Genomic DNA, 19,074 nt, shown 5'->3' with positions numbered 1-19,074 from the left:
TGTACGACAGCGTGTTCCAGTTCCCACCAATATCCAGCAACTTCGCACAGCCATTGTTGGACAACATTACACAGGCCACAATCAACAACCTTATCAACTCTATGCGAAGGAGATGTGTTGCGCGGCATGAGACACATGGTGGTCACACCAGATACTAACTTGTTTTCTGATCCACCCCTAGGGCTGATGCGGTGACCGTATTATCGCCACACTATAGGCTGGGCCTACTATATTTTATTTATTTATTTCTCAACTTTCCTAATATTAAGCACATTGCTTATATTTACAACAGGAGTATAGCCTACCTGGCTGGCTTGAAAATGAACTACAGGAAAAGCATCCTCTATTCACTATTTAAGTGTATAGAATACATGTATTTTTTATTGCATGATAATGGTCCATTCTAAATCAAAACAAATGTCACGCAAAAAAATGAAAGGTCCTCTCACTGTCAACTGTGTTTATTTTCAGCAAACTTAACATAAATATTTGTATGAACATAACAAGATTCAACAACTGAGACATAAACTGAACAAGTTCCACAGACATGTGACTAACAGAAATGGAATAATGTGTCCCTGAACAAAGGGGGGGTCAAAATCAAAAGTAACATTCAGTATCTGGTGTGGCCACCAGCTACATTAAGTATTGCAGTGCATCTCCTCCTCATGGACTGCACCAGAGTTGCCAGTTCTTGCTGTGAGATGTTACCCCACTCTTCCACCAAGGCACCTGCAAGTTCCCAGACATTTCTGGGGGGGAATGGCCCGAGCCCTCACCCTCCAATCCAACAGGTCCCAGACGTGCTCAATGGGATTGAGATCCAGGCTCTATGCTGGCCATGGCAGAACACTGACATTCCTGTCTTGCAGGAAATCACGCACAGAACGAGCAGTATGGCTGGTGGCATTGTCATGCTGGAGGGTCATGTCAGGATGAGCCTGCAGGAAGGGTACCACATGAGGGAGGAAGATGTCTTCCCTGTAACGCACAGCATTGAGATTGCCTGCAATGACGACAAGCTCAGTCTGATGATTCTGTGACACACTGCCCCAGACCATGACGGACCCTCCACCTCCAAATTGATCCCGCTCCAGAGTACAGGCCTCTGTGTAACGCTCATTCCTTCGACGATAAACACGAATCCGACCATCACCCCTGGTGAGACAAAACCGCGACTCTTCAGTGAAGAGCACTTTTAGCCAGTCCTGTCTGGTCCAGCGACGGTGGGTTTGTGCCCATAGGTGACATTGTTGCCGGTGAGGACCTGCCTTACAACAGGACTACAAGCCATCAGTCCAGCCTCTCTCAGCCTATTGCGGACAGTCTGAGCACTGATGGAGGGATTGTGCGTTCCTGGTGTAACTCGGGCAGTTGTTGTTGCCATCCTGTACCTGTCCCGCAGGTGTGATGTTTGGATGTACCGATCCTGTGCAGGTGTTGTTACACGTGGTCTGCCACTGCGAGGACGATCAGCTGCCCGTCCTGTCTCCCTGTAGCGCTGTCTCACAGTATGGACATTGCAATTTATTGCCTAAGGCACGTTCACGCAGATGAGCAGGGACCCTGGGCATCTTTCTTTTGGTGTTTTTCAGAGTCAGTAGAAAGGCCTCTTTAGTGTCCTAAGTTTTCATAACTGTGACCTTAATTGCCTACCGTCTGTAAGCTGTGAGTGTTTTAACGACCGTTCCACAGGTGCATGTTCATTAATTGTTTATGGTTCATTGAGCAAGCATGGGAAACAGTGTTTAAACCCTTTACAATTAAGAACTGTGAAGTTATTTTGATTTTTACAAATTATCTTTGAAAGACAGGGTCCTGAAAAAGGGACATTTCTTTTTTTGCTGAGTTTATTATTTAGTATATGTAAAGACAAGATTAAATCTAGAATAGTCTGATGGGTGACAATATTAGCCTATCACTTGTGAATTATATATTATCACATGCCTTTTTAGTTTAAAAAACATAATCATATTTGCACACCTCATGTAGCCTAGCCCATAGGCCTATATGTTTTGATAAAGTTTGTATCACAACTAATGTGGGCAAATAACTTCTTAAAATTAAGCACATTAATCCACTTTACAAGGGGTGTAGAGCCTAACTGGCATACCTAAGCAGCGCGTGAGTTTCAAGTTTGGGGAATATAATTTTCACCACAAAAATGCACCTTTATAATAAAAGCATTACATGCATAATTGCATTTGCAGTCACTTTTGATAATGGTGTTTTCCGCTAATAGAACATTTGCGCTTATAGCCTACTACCATGTGTGCATTGCTGCGCTTATAATCTGAAGAAATAGCCTAATAGTTTATCAACATTTTAAGTTAAACTTTCTGATCTATTGCGTCAGCCACATTGCGTAATTTTTTTTATTTTTTATGCTAGTGGTTGTATTAATTTGGGATCTATCGCATCCCACAACTGTCCCAGACTGTTTGGAATATTTATTTCTCGCACAGAATAGAATAGGTTGACTTTTGTACTATGGGGGATAGTAGATTGACGTATGCTAGTGCTTTTGCTGTTCGTTAGGCCTACTCATCTTGTTGTCTTACGAAAAGTAAATGTAGACAGTTCTTCCAATATCTTCAATATGCACCTCTGAATTGGATAAGGACGCGCGCAGTTACGTCCCTGATGTGTTTGTCTTCACTTGTAGCCTGTGAGAGACCCAATCACCGTTGTGCCCGCAAAAGGCATGTTTTTTTTTAGGGTGCAGTACGGCCACACAAAGGGGACGCCGCCGTGAAATTCTAGGCATTATCAATTGCTTGTCAAATTGTGAATGAGTGACTGATGTAGTGTGTACAGCCTGCGCAAAAAAACTAAGCAGAGCTCATGCCTTTCAAGCAACTTTTTTCAAATCATCATTAGTTGCATCATTCAGCCTTGTATTATAAATCAAAACATATAGCCCAACATTTGTAGAACAACTAAAGTTACAGTACTAACTCTAAATTAAGCATATACAGTTGAAGTCGGAAGTTTACATACACTTAGGTTGGAGTCATTAAAACTTGTTTTTCAACCACTCCACATAATCAAATCAAATTTTATTTGCCACATGTGCCGAATACAACAGGTGTAGACATTACAGTGAAATGCTTACTTACAAGCCCTTAACCAACAATGCATTTTTTAAAGATAAAAAAAAATAAAAGCAAATAACTAAACTAAAGAGCAGCAGTAAAAGAAAATAACAGTAGGGAGGCTATATACAGGGGGTTACCGGTGCAGAGTCAATGTGCGGTGGCACATGCTAGTCGAGGTAATTGAGGTAATATGTACATGTGGGTAGAGTTAGTGACTATGCATAAATAATAAACAGTGTAGCAGCAGCGTAAAAGAGGGGGGTGGGGGGCAGTGCAAATAGTCCGGTAGCAATGATTAGCTGTTCAGGAGTATTATGGCTTGGGGGTAGAATCTGTTGAGAAACCTTTTGGACCAAGACTTGGCGCTCCGGTACCGCTTGTCGTGCGGAAGTAGAGAGAACAGTCTATGACTAGGGTGGCTGGAGTCTTTGAAAATTGAGGGCCTTCCTCTGACACCGCCTGGTATAGAGGTCCTGGATAGCAGGAAGCTTGGCCCCAGTGATGTACTGGGCCGTACGCACTACCCTCTGTAGTGCCTTGCGGTCGGAGGCCGAGCAGTTGCCATACCAGGCGGTGATGCAACCAGTCAAGATGCTCTCGATGGTACAGCTGTAGAACTTTTTGAGGATCTGAGGACCCATGCCAAATCTTTTCAGTCTCCTGAGGGGGAATAGGCTTTGTCGTGCCCTCTTCATTACTGTTTTGGTGTGTTTGGACCATGATAGTTCGTTGGTGATGTGGACACCAAGGAACTTGAAGCTCTCAACCTGTCCACTACAGCCCTGTCGATGAGAATGGGGGCGTGCTCAGTCCTCTTCTTTTTTTTTTTCTCCTGTAGTCCACAATCATCTCCTTTGTCTTGGTCACGTTGAGGGAGAGTTTGTTATCCTGGCACCACACGGCCAGGTCTCTGACCTCCTCCCTATAGGCTGTCTCATCGTTGTCGGTGATCAGGCCTACCACTGTTGTGTCATCAGCAAACTTAATGATGGTGTTGGAGTCGTGCCTGGCCATGCAGTCATGGGTGAACAGGGAGTACAGGAGGGGACTGAGCACGCACCCCTGAGGGGCCCCCGTGTTGAGGATCAGTGTGGCAGATGTGTTGTTACCTACCCTTACCACCTGGGGGCGGCCCATCAGGAAGTCCAGGATCCAGTTGCAGATGGAGGTGTTTAGTTCCAGGATCCTTAGCTTAGTGATGAGCTTTGAGGGCACTATGGTGTTGAACGCTGAGCTGTAGTCAATGAACAGCATTCTCACGAAGGTGTTCCTCTTGTCCAGGTGGGAAAGGGCAGTGTGGAGTGCAATAGAGATTGCATCATCTGTGGATCTGTTGGGGCGGTATGCAAATTGGAGTGGGTCTAGGGTTTCTGGGATAATGGTGTTGACCAGCCTTTCAAAGCACTTCATGGCTACAGACGTGAGTGCTACGGGTCGGTAGTCATTTAGGAAAGTTATCTTAGTGTCCTTGGGCACAGGGACTATGGTGGTCTGCTTGAATCATGTTGGTATTACAGACTCCGTCAGGGACATGTTGAAAATGTCAGTGAAGACACTTGCCAGTTGGTCAGCACATGTTCGGAGTACACGTCCTGGTAATCCGTCTGGTCCTGCAGCCTTGTGAATGTTGACCAGCTTAAGTCTTACTCACATCGGCTACGGAGAGCGTGATCACATAGTCATCCGGAACAGCTGGTGCTCTCATGCATGCTTCAGTGTTGCTTGCCTCGAAGCGAGCATAGAAGTGATTTAGCTTGTCTGGTAGGCTTGTCACTGGGCAGCTCGCGGCTGTGCTTCCTTTTGTAGTCTAATAGTTTTAAATCCCTGCTACATCCGACGAGTGTCAGAGCCGGTGTATTACGATTCAATCTTAGTCCGGTATTGATGCTCTATGCCTGTTTGTTTGATTGTTCGTCGGAGGGCATAGCGGGATTTATTTTATGCGTCCGGGTTAGAGTCCCTCTCCTTGAAAGCGGCAGCTCTACCTTTTTAGCTCAGTGCGGATGTTGCCTGTAATCCATGGCTTCTGGTTGGGGTATGTACGTACAGTCACTGTGGGGACAACGTCATCGATGCACTTATTGATGAAGCCAGTGACTGATGTGGTGTACTCCTCAATGCTATCTGAAGAATCCCGGAACATATTCCAGTCTGTGCTAGCATTTTTCCAACAATTGTTTACAGACAGATTATTTCACTTATAATTCACTGTATCACAATTCCAGTGGGTCAGAAGTTTACATACACTAAGTTGACTGTGCCTTTAAACAGCTTGGAAAATTCCAGAAAATGATAGGCTAATTGACATCATTTGAGGAGCAGGTAGCTTAGTGGTAAAGAGCGAAGTGCCAGAAAGGTCGCTGGTTCTAATCCCCGAGCCGACTAGGTGAAAAATCTGTCTGTGCCCTTGAGCAAGGCACTTAACCCTAATTGCTCATGTAAGTCGCTCTGGATAAGAGCTAAATGACTATTTAAAAAAATTGGAGGTGTACCTGTGGCTGCATTTCAAGGCCTAGCTTCAAACTCAGTGCCTCTTTGCTTGACATCATTGGAAAATCAAAAGAAATCAGCCAAGACCTCAGAAAAAAAAATGGTAGACTTCCACAAGTCTGGTTCATCCTTGGGAGCAATTTCCAAACGCCTGAAAGTACCACGTTAATCTGTACAAACAATAGTACGCAAGTATAAACACCATGGGACCACACAGCCGTCATACCGCTCAGGAAGGAGGCGCGTTCTGTCTCCTAGAGATGAACGTACTTTGGTGCGAAAAGTGCAAATCAATCCCAGAACAACAGCAAAGGACCTTGCGAAGATGCTGTAGGAAACGGGTACAAAAGTATCTATATCCACAGTAAAACGAGTCCTATATCGACATAACCTGAAAGGCTGCTCAGCAAGGAAGAAGCCACTGCTCCAAAACCGCCATAGAAAAGCCAGACTACAGTTTTCAACTGCACATGGGGACAAAGAACATACTTTTTGGAGAAATGTCCTCTGGTCTGATGAAACAAAAATAGAACTGTTTGGCCATAATGACCACCGTTATGTTTGGAGGTAAAAGGGAGATGCTTGCAAGCCTAAGAACACCATCCCAACCGTGAAGCACGGAGGTGGCAGCATCATGCTGTGGGGGTGCTTTGCTGCAGGAGGGACTGGTGCACTTCACAAAATAGATGGCATCATAAGGAATAAAAATTATGTGGATATATTGAAGCAACATCTCAAGACATCAGTCAGGAAGTTAAAGCTTGGTCGCAGATCGGTCTGCCAAATGGACAATGACCCCAAGCATACTAGTTGTGGCAAAATGGCTTAAGGACAACAAAGTCAAGGTATTGGAGTGGCCATCACAAAGCCCTGACCTCAATCCTATAGAATATGTGTGCGCAGAACTGAAAATGCGTGTGCGAGCAAGGAGGCCTACAAACCTGACTCAGTTACACCAGCTCTTTCAGGAGGAATGGGCCAAAATTCACCCAACTTATTGTGGGAAGCTTGTGGAAGGCTACCCGAAACATTTGACCCAAGTTAAACAACTTAAAGGCAACGCTACCAAATACTAATTGAGTGCATGTAAACTTCTGACCCACTGGGAATGTGATGAAATAAATAAAAGCTTAAATAAATCATTCTCTCTACTATTATTCTGACATTTTACATTCTTAAAATAAAGTGGTGATCCTAACTGACCTAAGACAGGGAATTTTACTAGGATTAAATGTCAGGAATTGTGAAAAACTGAGTTTAAATGTATTTGGCTAAGGTGTATGTAAACTTCCAACTGTAGGAATACCTATTTTTTTGTTAACTGCTCCACACAAAGTAGCCGCATGTTTTTTTTCTATTTTATTCAGCTTTGTTATTTTGTATTCTTCATACTTTAAACTAATGCCACGGAATTCTAAGCAAATCTTGTCTGCTAAATGAACTAGTGTAGCACACAGCCTTTTGGCATAGCCAGATCAGGACCTAACATAAGGACGACTCAGAGTATGCTATTCTGTTCTTCTGAAATAGACTACACGCTATCTTACATGGATTTTTTATACTTTTTAAAATGTAGATGTTCCAAAGGTCTGCGTAAGTGGCTTGTAGGCTATGTGTAGAAGCCAGGAGATGCTGAATGTGTTTATCTTTAACGGTCAATTACCGTGAGACCGACAGTTATTTGCTTGTCAATCACCGGCTGACTACATTTTGTGACCACCACAGCCCTATCCACGCCCCTACCTTTTTGAAAAGGTATCTGTGACCAACAGATGCATATCTGTATTCATGTGAAATCCATAGATTAGGGCTTAATTTATTTATTTAAATTGACTGATTTCTTTATATGAACTTTAACTCAGTAAAATCTTTCATTGTTGCATTTACAGTGCATTCGGAAAGTATTCAGACCCCTTAACTTTTTCCACCTTTTTGTTACTTTACAGCCTTATTCTAAAATTGATTAAAAAGCGCTTAGGACCTCAGACTAGGGCAGAGGTTCACCTTCCAACAGGACAAGGACCCTAAGCACACAGCCAAGACAACGCAGGAGTGGCTTCGGGACAAGTCTCTGAATGTCCTTGAGTGAGCCAGCCAGAGCCCAGACTTGAACCCGATCGAACTCTCTGGCGATACCTGAAAATAGCTGTGCAGCAACGCACCCCATCCAACCTGACAGAGCGTGAGAGGATCTGCATAGAAGAATGGGAGAAACACCTTTAAATACAGGTGTGCCAAGCTTGTAGCATCATACCCAAGAAGACTCGAGGCTGTAATCTCTGCCAAAGTAATTGTTTAAATGTGATTTCATTTGTATTTTTTTGCAAACGTTTCTACAAACCTGTTTTTGCGTTGTCATTATTGGGTATTGTGTGTAGATTGATGAAGAAAAAAAACTATTTAATCAATTTTAGAATAAGGCTGTAACGTAACAAAGTGGAAAAAGTCTATATATGTGTGTGTGTGTATATGTATATTTTTGTTCAATTAATTATTTAAGCTTGCATTTTCTATGTCAAGGCAATGTCCCTCAAAATCTGCAGAGCATGTTATTGTTGGTGCTGGGTGCATGTTGCTGCAGCTCATGTAGGTATTCTTTGGATGGCATCCATCATTGGAGCAGTCCCATGCCCTCCCAGGAGTAATCTATCAATGAAAAAATACCTCTAGACATGTGTATACACATCTGCTTTTCCATGCAATTACAATGGTTTATTGCTACGAAATATTACCTTTTCACCTTTGAAACCTGATGATTGGCTTGGATGCTCTACACTATTATACAATATACAGTGGGGGAAAAAAGTATTTAGTCAGCCACCAATTGTGCAAGTTCTCCCACTTAAAAAGATGAGAGAGGCCTGTAATTTTCATCATAGGTACACGTCAACTATGACAGACAAATTGAGATTTTTTTTCTCCAGAAAATCACATTTTTTATGAATTTATTTGCAAATTATGGTGGAAAATAAGTATTTGGTCACCTACAAACAAGCAAGATTTCTGGCTCTCACAGACCTGTAACTTCTTCTTTAAGAGGCTCCTCTGTCCTCCACTCGTTACCTGTATTAATGGCACCTGTTTGAACTTGTTATCAGTATAAAAGACACCTGTCCACAACCTCAAACAGTCACACTCCAAACTCCACTATGGCCAAGACCAAAGAGCTGTCAAAGGACACCAGAAACAAAATTGTAGACCTGCACCAGGCTGGGAAGACTGAATCTGCAATAGGTAAGCAGCTTGGTTTGAAGAAATCAACTGTGGGAGCAATTATTAGGAAATGGAAGACATACAAGACCACTGATAATCTCCCTCGATCTGGGGCTCCACGCAAGATCTCACCCCGTGGGGTCAAAATGATCACAAGAACGGTGAGCAAAAATCCCAGAACCACACGGGGGGACCTAGTGAATGACCTGCAGAGAGCTGGGACCAAAGTAACAAAGCCTACCATCAGTAACACACTACGCCGCCAGGGACTCAAATCCTGCAGTGCCAGATGTGTCCCTCTGCTTAAGCCAGTACATGTCCAGGCCCGTCTGAAGTTTGCTAGAGTGCATTTGGATGATCCAGAAGAGGATTGGGAGAATGTCATATGGTCAGATGAAACCAAAATAGAACTTTTTGGTAAAAACTCAACTCGTCGTGTTTGGAGGACAAAGAATGCTGAGTTGCATCCAAAGAACACCATACCTACTGTGAAGCATGGGGGTGGAAACATCATGCTTTGGGGCTGTTTTTCTGCAAAGGGACCAGGACGACTGATCCGTGTAAAGGAAAGAATGAATGGGGCCATGTATCGTGAGATTTTGAGTGAAAACCTCCTTCCATCAGCAAGGGCATTGAAGATGAAACGTGGCTGGGTCTTTCAGCATGACAATGATCCCAAACACACCGCCCGGGCAACGAAGGAGTGGCTTCGTAAGAAGCATTTCAAGGTCCTGGAGTGGCCTAGCCAGTCTCCAGATCTCAACCCCATAGAAAATCTTTGGAGGGAGTTGAAAGTCTGTGTTGCCCAGCGACAGCCCCAAAACATCACTGCTCTAGAGGAGATCTGCATGGAGGAATGGACCAAAATACCAGCAACAGTGTGTGAAAACCTTGTGAAGACTTACAGAAAACGTTTGACCTGTGTCATTGCCAACAAAGGGTATATAACAAAGTATTGAGAAACTTTTGTTATTGACCAAATACTTATTTTCCACCATAATTTGCAAATAAATTCATAAAAAATCCTACAATGTGATTTTCTGGATTTATTTTTCTCATTTTGTCTGTCATAGTTGACATGTACCTATGATGAAAATTACAGGCCTCTCTCATCTTTTTAAGTGGGAGAACTTGCACAATTGGTGGCTGACTAAATAATTTTTTTCCCCACTGTATCTAAGCCAATATGATACTAAATAAACTTGATTGAAGCTACACAACACACTCCCTGCCTCTCGTCATGAGCTGTCCATCCATTACTGAGAACCACATACCGGATTTTTAACAGGGTTGTTAGCATTAGGGCCACCTTTCAGACTGAATACGTTTGTTGGGGCAACAGTTTTGATTACATTTGATAATTTATCGCTTTCACATGCTAATTTCTGTCCATTAAGAACCAACGATGTGCTACCTTTTTGTAGCATTTCTGACAATGCTAACGTCTTTTTTTTTTTAGCCGAAGCTCAGAGTTTTTAACACTGGTCGGTTGCTCGGCAACAACACCGCTGCTTGCACCAGTCTGCCAGTCATAAGAATTGAATGCTAACAAACCTAGGCCACTGTAGATAGCTAGGTAGCTATTTGGTGGTATTCAAGCTGAGGTTAATCAATAAATGCATACAGATATTTTGATTATCTAGGTAGTTAGCTAACATTCTAGAGGATTAACACAGTGTCAAGTTACTTTTCAGTGTGTTCCCAGAAAATCTGAAGTTGCCATCCAAAAGTAAAAAGTAGTCAGAGGGTGCGGGTGCTGCACACGGTGCACCCAGGTAAAACAAAATCAGAATCATTGAGGGGGTCAGTTAATATCGCCCGGGTGCCTGTGTAGGCGTTTTTTGCACCGGCTGAAAGTCGATTGCATTCGATTTGGAACCAGGCTGCCTCCCAGGCGTGAGCCAGGTGCCCCGCTCTGTCCGACGGTGAAGTTGGCTCAAAACAAGTGATGTTATTAAGCATGTGTATTAAAGAGTAGGATTTGTGTTTATACATGCAAAAGTGATTGCTTTTGATAAAAACGCTTTATCTGCCTTCCCTCCCCGCTTTCGCCCGAAGACGTGACAGGCCATAGCCCGTTGTATCCCGGGCCAGATTAATCGAACCCGCTCTCTGCTTGCTTAAATTGTGCACCATGCTGTGCACAGTCAAAATAAAATGATATGCTTGCTAACTTGGTTAGCTATGTGATTTAAATTAGTATTTTTCAACAAGTCAACTGTTTTAGACTTATTTTAACCAAGCAAGAGAAATAAATGTTCAATCAGTACTGAGTGAATTAACAAAATCACTTCCAGAATGTTCATCTAAATGCTCTGTCGAAATCAACTTTTTAGGAACAGGGTTCGTAGTGTAATGGTTAGTTTCCTTCTGTGGATTTGAAGATTGTGGGTTCGCCTCCCGGAGGATACATTTTGACCATTATTTTGTTTTGACAGCCCACTCCCGACACACACAAACACACACACACACTTATTTTAATTTATTAGGTGTCTCTTAAAAGAGCCTTTGGGTTCGTGGAGTGGCAGGCAAGAGGCAGTGAGTGTGGTGGTGTGTACTACTGCGTGCGTTTTTCTAGAACGGAGGCGAGACCAGCTCTCAGACTCAAGGAAGTGGTCATTGCCCTCATCCTTGAGATGCACGCCACAGTGCTTTATGGCAGAGTGGCGGATTGTGGGCATTTGCCTGTCACGGAGAAATTAAAGCTGGCCCATGTGGAGCTGACAAACGACTTATGCCAATTCAAATGCATACACATGGTGCTTTGCACTCTATCAATACTTAAAATGTACTGTAGCTACTGTAGTAGGTCAAAGCTGTGTGCTGGAAAACCTTGGTAGAGCATGGGTGTAATAGGCATTGTGATGCTCATGTGAATTTCCTTTCTTTTTTGGCTTCAGACCAATGCATACTTCTCACTTAACTTTGTTTTTTGTTTTGAATACAGTGCAGTATGGGGAAACCCAATCCTTGCTATGAGGAAGAATGCAAGGTAAATGTATTTCCTGGTCATGTCATGCCCCAGTAGTGGTTTAACATGTTTCTCCTCATTCAGAGGTTAACGTCTTGCCGGAAGCAGATTTTCAAATGATTGAACCTAAAGCTGTAAATTACAGTAAATGGGTGTAACATCGATAGTACATTTTTCTTGTTAAAATTGGCTAAAATGTTGACTACACTTAACTTATTGACAAGACGTATTGATAATGGTGTTGAGAAATAAATGCTGCATGTCATAACATGCCAGTTTGTTATTCTGAGGCATGTCCTGAATGTTAAGTGATCAGCCTTTTAGTATTATCTTATTGACAGTTTGACACCAAGCCTTCCCTGTCTGTCTGCAGGACCTTAGTGCTTTTACCTCCCCCATACTGGATGCTGAGTCTGGTGGCTCGGACAAGGATGGCTCTCCTAAGGTAAATTGTCTTCTCTTCATACTCGTGTTTACACACAATGACTAACAGCGTTGTGTTTCTCACCTTTACCTTTCATTTTTATAGTTTTTTAAGTTATCTAAGCAACATGTTTGGACACAGGCAGTGAGACAGTCAGACAATCATTGTTCCGGAGCCCTCTGCTGACAATCACCTGTGAAAATGGATCTCACATGACCGTGAGTTTGTAGATGTCATGGTAGAGGTCCCTCTGTACATATGAAGATTGCTCTGCAGAAGCTCAGGGTTATACCGAAAGATCAGACCGAATAGGATGAATGCAAGGTAATCATTTACATTTTATCAAATTAAATCACATTTTATTCATCACATGCTTTGTAAACAACAGGAGTAGACTAACAGTGAAATGCTTACTTACAGGCCCTTCCCAACAATGCAGAGAGAAATTAAATAGAGAAATAAAATAAAAAAGTAATAACACTTAATAATAAATACACAATGAGTAATGCTAACTTGCCTATATACACGGGGTACCAGTAACAAGTCAATTTGCAGGGTTACGAGGTAATTGAGGTAGATACAGTGCATTCAGAAAGTATTCAGACCCCTTGACTTTTTCCATATTTTGTTACGTTACAGCCTTATTCTAAAATTGATTAAATTTAAGTTTTTCCTCATCAATCTACACACAATACCCCATAATAACTAAGCGAGAACAGGTTTTTAGACATTTTAACAAATACCTTTTATTTACGTAAGTATTCAGACCCTTTGCTATGAGACTCGAAATTGAGCTCCGGTGCATCCTGTTTCCATTGATCATCCGTGAGATGTTTCTACAGCTTGATTGGTATCCACCTGTGGTAAATTCAATTGTTTGGACATGATTTGGAAAGGCACACACCTGTCTATATAAGGTCCCACAGTTGACAGTGCATTTTCAGAGCTCCGAGACAGGATTGTGTCGAGGCACAGATCTGGGGAAGGGTAACAAAAGCGTTCTGCAGCATTGAATGTTCCCAAGAACACAGTGGCCTCCATCATTCTTAAATGGAAGAAGTTTAGAACCACCAAGACTCTTCCTAGAGCTGGAACTCCAGAGTTCCTTTGTGGAGATGGGAGAACGTTCCAGAAGGACAACCATCTCTGCAGCACTCCACCAATCAGGCCTTTATGGTAGAGTGGCCAGACGGAAGCCACTCCTCAGTAAAAGGCACATGACAGCCCGCTTGGAGTTAGCTAAAAGGCACCTAAAGACTTGCAGACCATGAGAAAGAAGATTCTCTGGTCTGATGAAACCAAGATTGAACTCTTTGGCCTGAATGCCAAGCGTCACGTCTGGAGGAAACCTGACACCATCCCTACGGTAAAGTATGGTGGTGGCAACATCATGCTGTGGTGATGTTTTTCAGTGGCAGGGACAGGGAGAATAGTCAGCATCGAGGGAAAGATGAACAGAGCAAAGTACAGCGAGATCCTTGATGAAAACCTGCTCCAGAGCGCTCAGGACCTCAGAAGAAGACTCAAGGCTGTAATCGCTGCCAAATGTGCTTCAACAAAGTGCTGAGTAAAGGGTCTGAATACTTATGTAAATGTGATATTTCAGTTTTTTATTTTTAATACATTTGCAAAAATTTCTAAAAACCTGTTTTTGCTTTGTCATTATGGGGTATTGTGTGTAGATTGATGGGAAAAAATGATTTAATAAATTTTTGAATAAGGCTGTAACGTAACAAAATGTGGAAAAAGTAAAGGGGTCTGAATACTTTCTGAATGCACTGTATGTACACTACCGTTCAAATGTTTGGGGTCACTTAGAAATGTCCTTGTTTTCCATGAAAACATACATGAAATGAGTTTGAATAGGAAATATAGCAAAATGCATATGAAATGTAGTCATTGACAAGGTTAGAAATAATGATTTTTAATAGAAATAATAATTGTGTCCTTCAAACTTTGCTTTCGTTAAAGAATCCTCCATTTGCAGCAATTACAGCCTTGCAGACCTTTGGCATTCTAGTTGTCAATTAGTTGAGGTAATCTGAAGAGATTTTACCCCATGCTTCCTGAAGCAGCTCCCACAAGTTGGATTGGCTTGATGGGCACTTCTTACGTACCATACGGTCAAGCTGCTCCCACAACAGCTCAATAGGGTTGAGTTCCAGTGACTGTGCTGGCCACTCCATTATAGACAGAATACCAGCTGACTGCTTCTTCCCTAAATAGTTCTTGCATAGTTTGGAGCTCTGCTTTGGGTCATTGCCCTGTTGTAGGAGGAAATTGGCTCCAATCAAGCACCGTCCACAGGGTATGGCATGGCGTGGCAAAATGGAGTGATAGCCTTCCTTCTACGAGATCCCTTTTACCCTGTACAAATCTCCCACTTTACCACCACCAAAGCACCCCCAGACCATCACATTGCCTCCACCATGCTTGACAGATGGCATCAAGCACTCCTCCAGCATCTTTTCATTTGGTCTGTGTCTCACAAATGTTCTTCTTAGTGATCCGAACACCTCAAACTTCGATTAGTCTGTCCATAACACTTTTTTCCAATCTTCCTCTGTCCAGTGTCTGTGTTCCTTTGGCCATCTTAAAGTTTTCAGCTGTTCTAACATAATTGCAAAAGGGTTTTCTAATGATCAGTTAGCCTTTGAAAATGATAAACTTGGATTAGAAAACACAACGTGCCATTGGAACACAGGACTGATGGCTGCTGATAATGGGCCTATGTAGATATTCCATTAAAAATCAGCCGTTTCAAGCTACAATAGCCATTTACAACATTAACAATGTCTACACTGTATTTCTGATCAATTTTGATATTTTAATGGACAAAAAATTGCTTTTCTTTCGAAAACAAGGACATTTCTAAGTGACCCCAAACTTTTGAACAGTTGTGTATGTATAACTATGAATAATGTGACTAGGCAACAGGATATATAATGAACAATAGCAGCAGCGTATGTGATGAGTCAAACAGAAAGTTTGTGCAAAAAGGGTCAATGCAGATAGTCCGGATAGCTATTTGGTTAGCTATTTAACTAAATATTTAGCTTTGGGGTAGAAGCTGTTCAGGGTCTTGTTGGTTCCAGACTTGGTGCATCGGTACCACTTGCCATGCAGTTGAAGAGAGAACAGTCTATGACAGGGTGTTTGACTTATTTAAAATAGTAGAAAGTATGATAAGTATCAAAGACTATCAGAGATTTTTAGACAACTTCTTGGTTGTGCAAGCTCTGGCTATATTTGGCTCCTTTGGTTTTGAGTTTGGCAGTGATTTGGTTTTACCTCTCCTTTTTACAAAACATTTTTTTTCTATCATGCTTTTTCTACCAACTCCTTAGACTGCCTCATTGCACTTCCCCACCCACAGTCTCCAGACATGGTAGGATCAAATACAGGAAATTGATCCCTGCAAAGCAAGCTTCCTCTTTTCTCTCTGTCTTTACATTGTCTGAGTCAGTTTTTAAGTCCTTTCACTTGTTATTTTCCCGACAACCTCAGTCTTTTCTCTGAATCGTTAAGATTTGATTCCTTCTTGAGATTTGATTGTTCTCTTTTTTTCAACTGTCCAGAGTATATTGTATGTAGTGAATGAACCACCTGTCTTTCCTCGTGTTTTGAATGAGCTGATAGATCTACTGATAAAACTCTCCAAGCTGACTCGCTTGCCTGAACACGCTCTTTCGCAAGAAGCCGCTGCTAAATGAATAAAGGGGTAACACTGTAATGTGATAGCTCTGATTACACATGGTTTCATATCTCACACAAAGAGAAGTGGCTACACCCAAGCCATGAACATCTCTCCTACAGATGGTGATATCAAGCCTTAGAAATTCCATTCAGGTTCTAATGCAGAATACATCCAACAAAGATACATTTTGTGAAACATTTTCATTTTATGCCGACGCTGGCGTTGTGGTTTCTTTGATGACTGTAGTGCAGAAAGCCTCTGTCTTTGTATTTCCTGGTGTCATCCACCTGACACATTGTAAATGAAATTCCCTCCCATCTCTTTTCTTCTATCTCAGGGAGAGGTCTGCTGCCACTCTGCCAGCCTAACTAAAGGACTCTTTGTGAGGGGTGGTGCTGCCTGTGTCAGCCAACCATCTAGTCCTATGTCTGCCCCTGCCCACTCCCAGTCTCGGACCAGTCCGGGCTCATCCAGAACCATCTTCCCCTACCCCTCCGCCCACCAGGAACGCTCACCTCCCAAGTCACCCTGCCGCCTCAGCTTCAGTTGTATCTTCCGCTCTTCGTCCAACTCTAGCATCAAGCTCTTCTCTAGGACCAGGAAAGGTAATACAAAGAAATGTATTTCAAAGAGCCGACTGTGGTTTCCTGTATTTACATGCTGAAAAACCTCAAGACATGAAGTTATCAGCATTATTTTGACCTTAGACTTTGATTCTGACAGAATTATCTATAACTGAATTATGTGCAGATGCGCTGTTGTAATAATATGGAATAAATAGCATGGCAAACACAGGTAGCGGTTCAAAAGAAAATGGTCATAACACTAAAACCCTATAGTCACAGCACATTAGTGCTAAAAAGCCCTGCAAGAGCTGTAGGGGGCAGCAGACCCCTCCTGGAAAGCAAACACAGTGCAAGCATCACCATCTCATTGCCTTGTCCTGAGAGTCCTGCAGTTTTGAAATGAAGGTTGTTATTATTAAGGGAAAACAAAATCCAAACCTACATGGCCCTGTGTGAAAAAGTGTTTGCCCCCCCTGTTATAACACAACTCAACTGTGGTTTATCACACCTGAGTTCAATTTCTCTAGCCACACCCAGGCCTGATTACTGCCACACCTGTTCTCTATCAAGGATCACTTAAATAGGACCTGCCTGACAAAGTGAAGTAGACCGAAAGATCCTCAAAAGCTAGACATCATGCCGAGATCCAAAGAAATTCAGGAACAAATGAGAAAGAAAGTAATTGAGATCCATCAGTCTGGAAAAGGTTATAAAGCCATTTCTAATGCTTTGGGACTCCAGCGAACCACAGTGAGAGCCATTATCCACAAATGGCGAAAACATGGAACAGTGGTGAACCTTCCCAGGAGTGGCCGGCCGACCAAAATTACCCCAAGAGCGCAGCGACGACTCATCCAAGAGGTCACAAAAGACCCCACAACAACATCCAAAGAGCTGCAGGCCTCACTTGCCTCAGTTAAGGTCAGTGTTCATGACTCCACCATAAGAAAGAAACTGGGCCAAAATGGCTTCCTTGTTAGAGTTCCAAGAAAACCACTGCTGAGCAAAAAGAACATTAAGGCTCGTCTCATTTTTGCCAGAAAACATCTTGATGATCCCCAAGACCTTTGGGAAAAAACTCTGTGGACTGACGAGACAAAAGTTGAACTTTTTGGAAGGTGTGTGTCCCATTACATCTGGCGTAAAAGTAACACCGCATTTCAGAAAAAGAACATCATACCAACAGTAAAATATATGGTGGTGGTAGTGTGATGGTCTGGGCCTGTTTTGCTGCTTCAGGACCTGGAAGACTTGCTGTGATAAATGGAACCATGAATTCTGCTGTCTACCAAAAAATCCTGACAGAGAATGTCCGGCCGTCTGTTCGTGACCCAAGCTGAAGCGAACTTGGGTTCTACAGCAGGACAATGATCCAAAACACACCAGCAAGTCCACCTCTGAATGGCTGAAGAAAAACAAAATGAAGACTTTGGAGTGGCCTAGTCAAAGTCCTGACCTGAATCCTATTGAGATGCTGTGGCATGACCTTTAAAAAGGCAGTTCATGCTCGAAAACCCTCCAATGTGGCTGAATTACAACAATTCTGCAAAGATGTTTGGGCCAAAATTCCTCCACAGCGCTGTAAAAGACTCATTTCAAGTTATCGCAAACGCTTGATTGCAGTTGTTGCTGCTAAGGGTGGCCCAACCAGTTATTAGGTTGTAGGGGGCAATCACTTTTTCACACAGGGCCATGTGGGTTTGGATTTTGTTTTCCCTTAATAATAATAACAACCTTCATTTCAAAACTGCATTTTGTGTTTACTTGTTATCTTTGACTAATATTTAAATTAGTTTGATCTGAAACATTTAAGTGTGACAAAAATGCAAACAAATAACAAATCAGGAAGGGGGCAAACACTTTTTCACACCACTGTAATTACAAAATTACATACAGAGTCAAGAACACAACACTGGTAGTAATTTTGCTTAGTATTTACTCCTTAAAACACAATTTAGAACAGCCTTATAACAACCAAATGAAATGGCAGCTAAGAAGTTGGTTACACTTTCATGACTATTTATAATGTTACGACAGCGTTATGTAGCCTTTAGAGGTTTCACGTAAAGTATTACGTACCTAAGAATTATGGTTTGGAAGTAATTTGTTGAGTGTTAGAAGGTAACTTCCTTGCCTTGCCAGAGAGCAGAGTTAACCGAAGGAGTTTTAAAGTGCAAATCTACTGCATTTCAACCCCATTTTCATTATTTCCAGCATAATACCAGTGTCTACAGTGGCTTCAGAAAGTATTCATATCCCTTGACTTATTACAGCCTGAATTCAAAATTGATTAAATTTTTTTTTTTTTTTTTCTCACCCATCATGACACAATACCCCATAAGAACAAATGCAAATGTTTTTAAATTAAATACAGAAATATCTAATTTACATACAGTACAGTCAAAAGTTTGGACTCACCTACTCATTCAAGGGTTTTTATTTGTTATTATTTTCTACATTGTAGAATAATAGTGAAGACATCAAAACTATGAAATAACACATGGAATCATGTAATAACCAAAACAGTGTTAAACAAATCAAAATATATTTTATATTATTCAAAGTAGCAACCCTTTGCCTTGATGACAGCTTTGCACACTCTTGGCATTCTCTCA

At 42.1% G+C, this 19,074-nt stretch overlaps 1 protein-coding gene across 2 annotated transcripts in view; it reads left to right on the top strand.

Annotated features, from left to right (window-relative positions):
• LOC311147246 (5'-AMP-activated protein kinase subunit gamma-2-like) overlaps positions 1 to 19,074 on the top strand; it is a 62,039-nt gene that overhangs the window by 2,112 nt on the left and 40,853 nt on the right. For both annotated transcript variants that reach the window (XM_084183914.1, XM_084183913.1), the window contains exons 2-4: positions 11,749 to 11,793; positions 12,146 to 12,217; positions 16,231 to 16,498. In XM_084183914.1, the coding sequence (XP_084040040.1) occupies positions 11,749 to 11,793; positions 12,146 to 12,217; positions 16,231 to 16,498 (385 nt within the window). The remainder of the gene's footprint in view (positions 1 to 11,748; positions 11,794 to 12,145; positions 12,218 to 16,230; positions 16,499 to 19,074) is intronic.

This window comes from Coregonus lavaretus, assembly GCF_964263955.1.
Source record: "Coregonus lavaretus genome assembly, chromosome: 19".
In the NCBI taxonomy this organism is placed as follows: domain Eukaryota; kingdom Metazoa; phylum Chordata; class Actinopteri; order Salmoniformes; family Salmonidae; genus Coregonus; species Coregonus lavaretus.
Note: the sequence above shows the minus strand (reverse complement) of the source record. Positions and strands in the feature narration are given on the sequence as shown.